The sequence below is a fragment of the Tasmannia lanceolata genome, unplaced genomic scaffold (genome assembly GCF_043159265.1).
Source record: "Tasmannia lanceolata isolate RefF3 unplaced genomic scaffold, GAP_Taslan_0.1 ptg000015l, whole genome shotgun sequence".
In the NCBI taxonomy this organism is placed as follows: Eukaryota; Viridiplantae; Streptophyta; class Magnoliopsida; order Canellales; family Winteraceae; genus Tasmannia; species Tasmannia lanceolata.
Genome location: NW_027518692.1, coordinates 22,067,505 through 22,075,519, shown reverse-complemented (window position 1 = coordinate 22,075,519; position 8,015 = coordinate 22,067,505). Strand labels below are relative to the sequence as shown.

The 8,015-nt window shown below is 42.8% G+C and overlaps 1 protein-coding gene across 1 annotated transcript; it reads left to right on the top strand.

Annotated features, from left to right (window-relative positions):
* The first annotated feature begins 428 nt into the window (after positions 1–428).
* On the top strand, positions 429–3,639 carry LOC143891850 (uncharacterized). The gene is made up of 4 exons (XM_077396358.1): positions 429–724; positions 821–1,064; positions 1,284–2,624; positions 3,631–3,639. The coding sequence occupies exons 1-4, from the start codon at positions 429–431 to the stop codon at positions 3,637–3,639; spliced, it is 1,890 nt and encodes a 629-aa protein (XP_077252473.1).
* The last annotated feature ends 4,376 nt before the right edge of the window (positions 3,640–8,015 follow it).

Sequence of the window (8,015 nt, the reverse complement as noted above, 5' to 3'; positions counted from 1 at the left end):
AAAGAGTTCGGATTGAGGAACCTTGAAGATCCGCATCATGTTTTGTTATTCTGATTTTTGCATCTCTCATTTTTGTCAGTCTGCTTATCCAGCTGTGATCAGAGATTAATATTTTTCATCCTTTGTAATCACGATTCGAATTTTATTAATGAAAGTGTGTTTTTGTCTCTTTTGTCATTATTTGATCAAAATAGTTTATCTCGATTATCAAAATTTTAATCTAGTGTTTATATTTCCATATCAGGATTCTTGATTGAGCAGCCATTGCTCCTAAGAAAATCCTCGTTTCAAAATCAACCTGGTCCCGTCAGTCCGCTGATTCCAGGCTGAGTCGTTTTTCTTCCTCACCAATTTCTTTTACCTCCCCTGCATTACCTTTCTCCAATCTCCAGGAAATCCCTTCGCCTGTCCAATTTCCTATTGCACAGATGGCTGACTCTGGAAACGCTATAGCTGAGATGAGTGAGATGATGAAGGCTATGCTTCAACAGATGAATAATATGAATGAAGAGATAGCCCGTCTGAAAAATGACAGAGAGTCTACTTCCAGAGAACATGTAGCTCAGCACCCATCAGTTATACCTCCTCCCCCTCCTGCAATGGCCGGGCCTGCGGTCTTGAACGTCGAAGACGATCTTGATAATGAGCAGTATGAAGAAGAAAATCGTCATCCTAATCTGAATAGAGCCAATGAGGACAGAGCGATGGCGGACAGAATGGATAGGCTGGCCCAAGAGATGGAAAACATAAAATTTCAAGGCCCGAAAAAGTTGAACATGGCCGATTTTATGTTGTATCCGGGAGTCACATTGCCTCCTAGATTCAAAGTTCCGGACATGGATAAATACGATGGGACCGGGTGTCCTCGAAGCCATCTAATGTCAGTTCTTCTGCTTTTACAACAGCATGGTCTATCTCCGGAGCAAGTTGCTCTATTATTTCCTAGATCCCTTGTTGGAACAGCTAAGAAGTGGTTCCTGAGTTTGAAAACAGAGGAGATCCGAACTCTAGAGAGTATTGCAAACAGGTTCGTCGAACAATTCTCTATGGAAGAGGGGATCGATGTAACTAAGAGAGATTTGAAGGCTTTGAAACAGGGCCATAATGAAACTTTTACTTCCTTCATCCGTAGATGGAGAAGGAAAGCTGCCCAGATGACTCATCGGTTGTCAGATGAGGATCAGATCAAGATTGTGGTGAAAAATCTATCACCACAATATTACCACCATATGGCTATCCAATATTTCCTTGATTTTAACCATCTTATTAAGACTGGGACTCAGATAGAAGATGCATTGGCTAAAGGCCTGAGATCTAGAGTACCATCTGATGGCAGAGAAGGGAAGCGACCTGTGATGGCGCCGAAAGAGGTCCATAATGTCAATTATGTCAGGCCGCCCCCACCCAGAGTAGTTACTGAAGTAAGAAGGCCGACAATGGAGCAGAAGCCTCTTCGTCATTTCGATCCCCTTCCGTATTCTTTGTCCGTAGCTTTGAAGAAGCTATTGAAGGACAAGAAGATCAAGTTGCCTGACATTAAACCTCCTCCCAACCCGTTGCCAAGAACCTGGAGAGAAGATCAATTCTGTGATTACCACCGTAACACTGGCCATATCACTGACAGGTGTTTAGCTTTGAAACACCAAATTCAGAACATGATCGATAGGAAGGAACTGTCAATCCAGTTACCAAATGTAACTAGAAACCCCCTTCCTACGCATGCAATGCCGCCTCCATCCTCGGTCAATGTCATTTGCGCCGAGGAGTCTATCATTGATCCGGCTTCCTTCATATGTGCTGTGGAATCCGAAGAACCCTATGTCTGGAAATTTGAAGAAGGAGATCAGTTGGCAGAATCCGAAAGGCCATATGTTTTATCCTGGAACGATCCTGATGTGGCTGGGCCATCAAACCAGTCATATATTTTCCAGTGTGAAGATGAGGAGAAAGATTCTGAATCTCTATATGTCTTAAGGGTGAGTGATGATGAGGGAGAAGAAATAAAAACCCCTTACACCCTTAGGATAGAAGATGAAGATTTGTTGCTCCTGAACGATCAATGTGATGAACTCCGCCACGTCACACGGGGTGGACGAGTCTTTAAGCCAGCTGAACTCAGAGTTGATAATCCCGCTGAAGTTGCGAGAGGGGTTGATAGTCAGAGGCAGAAACAGAAGCTTGAGGAAGAAGAAGATAACTTGTTGAATCAGCTCAAGAAGACACAAGCCAATGTGTCCATTTGGGGTTTATTGATGGCATCGCCGAAGCACAGACAGGGTGTACTTCGTGAATTGAACTCATCCCAGGTATCAGTTGAGATCACTCCTGACGAGCTGGTCGGTTTGGTGGCCATGACCAAGGCTTCAAAAGCCTTATCTTTCTCAGATGAGGACTTGCCGTCAGAAGGGAAGGACCATACTCGTCCTCTCAAAATTACCCTGCTTTGCAATCAGAAGAAAGTATCAGAAGTACTGGTAGACAATGGGTCAGCTTTGAACGTGTGTCCTTTGAGCACTGCCACTACTCTGGGGTTTGGGCCTGAAGACTTCATTCCGTCTGAGCAGGGTATACTGGCATATGATGGAACCCGAAGGGACGTTATTGGAACCTTGGCTACTGAGATTGTCATTGGAGGAGAAACCTTTGACATTGAATTTCAGGTGTTGGATATCAAGACTTCTTTTTGTCTATTGCTTGGTCGACCTTGGCTGCACAAGGTTGGAGTTATCCCTTCCACACTTCATCAAAAACTGAAATTCATTCGAAACAATCGGGTGATCACAGTTAAAGGAGATCCCGAGCCAGAAGTCGGACAAATATCTCAAGAGCTTGTTACTGAAAATACAAGAGATATCAGTCTGACAGGATTTTCAGTGGAGGTTTCAGCTATCACCATGAAAGAGGCTATGAGTGAAGAAATTATGTTTCTCTCTAGCACCAATACTCGGGTAGTCAAGATGATGCGCCGATTTGGGTATCTCCCAGGGGCAGGTTTGGGAAAGAATATGCAGGGTCCGACTGAGCGGCCCGAGTTGAAAACATCTGATGGGTTGTTTGGGTTGGGATATAAGCCGACTCGCAAGGAGATGCAAGAAATGAGAGCTTACATGTTTAAATGGGCAGAATGTCGCCGCAAAGGTTTAGAGTTTCCAATGGGACCTTTCAGCAAAGTCATGAATGGTAGATTCCGAAAAGAGGGAGCTGATTGCCCTTATTATGGTTTCTCAGAGCCATGGTATGATGAGAATGGGACCAAGCTGCCGGGTCTTGAGATTTTCTTTGCAGATGAGCTGCCAGCAGAATTTTACAGTAAGCAGATTACAGAGGCAGTAGTGACAGAGGAACCAGACTCAGACTGGGTTGAAAATTTTGAGCCAGAATTCCTAGATTCTTTGTTTCAAACTGAGGCACCAGTCATTGCTATGATTGGAAGAGACGCACCTTTTCTGAACCCAGAAGACTATATCACCCCAGCCGAGGGACCTCTGGATAACTGGACCTCACAGGTTATACCCCAAGTAATCCCTCAGTACATTCTAGTCCCTTCAAAAGAGTCAGTTATTTCAAAGTATGTGTCAGTTTCTGAGTCCGTCCCAGAGTCTGTTATTTCTAACTTTTCTTTTGATGCAGGTACTGTAGAGGTCGGGTCTACCTCTGAAGTAGATGACGAGTCTGTCCTTGATGGTGTCGATTCTAAGTCTGAGGACGTATTCATTGATTCTTCGTCTGTGTATATTTCTGGTTGTGTCGATACTGATGTCGACTTATTTTTTCATTCTGTTTCAGAGTCTGTAACGCCTGATGTGGGCAAGTCATCTGATGTAATCATTCATTCTGATGAAATAAAAGATTCTTTTGCTTACATTCCTGTACTTGTCTCTTCTACTGATCCTGCTTCTAAACCTGATCAAGTAACTAATAATGATAATCAAGACTCCCCCTCTAAAGAGGAAGCCGACGAAACTCCCCTTGAAATCAAGCATATGATTCAACAAGAGGAGAGTCGCCGCGCTAAACCACTTGAAGAGGAAATTGAAACTGTAAATATAGGTGATGAAACCTTAATTCGGGAAATACAAATTGGCAAAATTTTATCTCCTGAGGAGCGTGAAGAATTAATCACCTTACTAAAAGAGTTTAAGGAGGTTTTTGCTTGGTCTTACGACGACATGCCGGGATTGAGCGAGGATATTGTCCAACACAAATTACCTCTAATCCCTGGCATCAAGCCTAAGAAGCAAAAACTCCGGAAACTTAAAACAGAATGGGAGTTGAAAGTTCATGACGAGGTTAAGAAACTACTCGAAGTGAAATTCATTGAAGTAGTCGAGTACCCTGAATGGCTTGCAAATATTGTACCTGTGCCCAAGAAAGATGGAAAAGTCAGGATGTGTGTCGATTTCAGAGATTTGAACAAGGCAAGTCCGAAAGATGATTTTCCACTTCCGAATATTGATCTCCTGGTTGACAATACCGCTGGACATGCACTCTTATCCTTTATGGATGGATTCTCTGGGTATAATCAAATCAAAATGGCGCCTGAGGATATGATGAAGACGGCATTCATTACTCAGTGGGGGACGTATTGCTACAGAGTGATGCCATTTGGTCTCAAGAATGCTGGTGCCACCTATCAGAGAGCTGCGACTACTCTTCTTCATGACATGATTCACAAAGAAGTCGAGGTCTATGTAGATGACATGATTGTCAAAGGCAGGACTCGGCCAGAGCATACAGTCGCTTTGAGAAAGTTTTTTGAGCGAATCCGAAAGTTTCAGCTTCGCTTGAACCCTAATAAATGTGTATTTGGGGTCACGTCAGGGAAGTTGCTTGGATTCATGGTCAGTGAAAGAGGAATCGAAGTAGACCCTCAGAAGATCAAGGCTATCCAAGAAATGCAACCACCAAAGACAGAAAAGCAGATTCGTGGATTCCTTGGCAAAGTGCAATATTTGAGGAGATTCATATCTCATTTAACTATGACGTGTGAACCCATCTTCAAGTTATTAAAAAAGAATTCTTCCAAGAAATGGAATGAAGAATGTCAGGAAGCATTTGAAAAAGTCAAGCAATGTTTGTCTTTGCCTCCTGTCTTATCCCCGGTCATTCCTGGTCAACCGTTGTTGATGTATTTGTCCATCACGGATACAGCAATGGGTTGTATGCTTGCTCAGCAGGAGGCAGGGTCTAAGAAAGAAAAGCCCATTTACTACATCAGTAAGAAAATGTTGGAATATGAAATCAAGTACACTGTCTTGGAAAAGACGTGTTTAGCATTGGTCTGGGCGACTCAAAGGCTTAGACATTATCTTCTGTCGAACAAGATATTTTTGCTCTCACGGATGGATCCGTTGAAATATTTGTTCGAAAAACCTGCTCTTACTGGAAGAACAGCCAGATGGTTGCTATTGTTGTCTGAGTTTGACATCACTTATGTCACTCAGAAATCAATTAAGGGACGGGTCATTGCTGAACAGCTGGCTGATGCTCCTATTGAAGAGAATGCTTTTCTGAAGGCTGATTTTCCTGATGAAGAGATTATGGACATTGAAGAAGAAACTCTGAGTTCCAAGTGGCTTATGTACTTTGACGGAGCTGTCAATAATCACGGTCAAGGAATAGGGGCAGTTTTGGTATCTCCAAAGAAGGAGTACATTCCGTTATCCATCAAGTTGCAATTTGAGTGCACCAATAACATGGCAGAATATGAAGCATGCATCGCAGGACTTGAGGCAGCTTTGGCTTTGCGAATTCAAGACATCGATGTATTTGGAGATTCAATCCTGATCATTTGTCAAATAAATGGGGATTGGAAGACAAAAGAGGCGAGGTTGATCTCATATCATACTTATCTCGAATCTCTGGTCAAAAAGTTCAGGAATGTCACCTTCACTCATCTGTCGAGGACAAGAAATCACTTTGCTGATGCTCTGGCTACTCTGGCATCAATGTTGGACATTTCTGCTACAATGGAGGTTCAACCTTTAGCTGTAAGGTTGCAATGGGCTCCAGCACATGTGAATGCCATTGAAATATCTGCCAGGTGTCCAGATGGAAAGCCATGGTATACAGATATCAGAAATTTCATTTCAGGCAAGGGGCATCCGCCTGAAGCTTCCAGCAAAGAGAGGAAAACTCTTCAGAAGTTCGCTGCCAACTTCATCATTTGTGGTGAAGAGTTGTACAGAAGGTCATTTGACGGTATTCAGCTTCTGTGTGTTGATGAAGATCAGGCTGCAGAGCTCATAGAACAAACACATGAAGGTGTTTGTGGTCCTCACATGAATGGAAAAATGCTGTCAAGGAAAATCCTTAGACTTGGTTTCTATTGGCCCTCAATGGAAGCAGATTGTTTCGCATTCGTGAAGAAATGTCATAAATGCCAAGTCTATGCGAATCTTATTCATGTGCCTCCGTCAGAGCTGCATTCTATGACCTCGCCATGGCCATTCTCAGTATGGGGAATTGATATCATTGGCAAAGTCTATCCCAAATCGTCAAGTGGGCACGAGTACATCTTGGTGGCCATTGATTATTTCACGAAATGGATAGAAGCTGCTTCATATGCTTCCATAACTTCCAATACAGTTGCGAAGTTCATCCGTGCGAATATCATTTGCAGATATGGAATACCTCATGAATTGATCTCTGATAATGGATCTCATTTCAAGAAAGAGGTAGTGCACTTGTGCGAAGAGTTTAAAATCAAGCATCACAAGTCATCTCCTTACAGACCGCAAACAAACGGGGCTGTAGAGGCAGCAAATAAGAATATCAAGGTCATAATCAGTAAGATGACCGAGACTTATAAGGACTGGTCGAACAAGCTTCCTTTTGCTTTATGGGCTTACAGGACATCGATCAGATCTTCTACAGGTGTAACTCCATACTCTCTGGTGTATGGAATGGAAGCAGTCCTCCCTGTTGAAGTGAGAATCCCGTCTCTAAGAGTTATGATGGAAGCGAATCTGCCAGAGTCTGAGTGGGCCAAAGCCAGACATCAGGAATTACAGATGATTGATGAAAAGAGGCTGAGAGCCTTGTATCACATCCAAGGGTATCAGAGAAGAATTGAAAGAGCCTTTAACAAGAAAGTCAAGGTCCGGGACCTGAAACCAGGAGATCTCGTCTTGAAGTCTTACAGGGCACCAGTGTTTGATCCCAGAGGGAAGTTCAGGCCAAATTGGTCTGGTCCTTACATTGTTGATGAAGTCCTGCCTGGAAAAGCCGTGAGACTCCTCAATGAAAATGGAGAAAAATTAACAGAACCTACAAACCTGGACCAACTAAAAAAGTACTATGCTTAGATACACCAGGAGGCCGTCTTTGATCGATCAGAGCTCAAAAGCCAACAACCTCAAAGTAAAAAAAAAAACCATTTGCAAACACTTTGAGCTTAAAAAAAAAAAAAAAAAAAAAACACTTTCATTCTTTGATAAACTCAAACCAGGGGCATCTTTTATGACTTGCGTCATAAAAGATAATAACCTGAACTACGTCATGACCTGATCCCTCTCTACAGGGTACGTAGGTAGCCTGATTAATTCGGGTTCGGTCAAATCCTTCAAACCTTTCAAATCCTTAAAAAAAAAAAGAAAAAGGAAAGAAAGAACAAAATAAACAATTTTTGAAACCCAAATGGGCGAACTACGCGGACCTGATTCTCATTTCTTTGGGGATACGTAGGCAGTCTGGAGGGCCAGATTCGGTCAAATACATGAAAACTTACCAAATATTAACCTGTTTGAACCCAAGCCTACCTAAAAGTCCTTCTGGTGTACTTAGGCCCAGGTTTGTAGAGAAACAGAAAGAAAATAAGAAAAAAATAATGGAGTCTTAGACCCGCTAGACTGAAAACCCGCAAGGGCGGTCTAGGCAAAAGTTAGGGTCATTTGCCTGCTAAGCTGAAAACCTGAAAGGGCGGCTTAGGCAAAAATTAAGGCATGCGGTCCGCCAAATCGAAAACCTGAAAAGGCAATTTGGTCATGGCAGTGACTTCATAAAGGACAGAACCT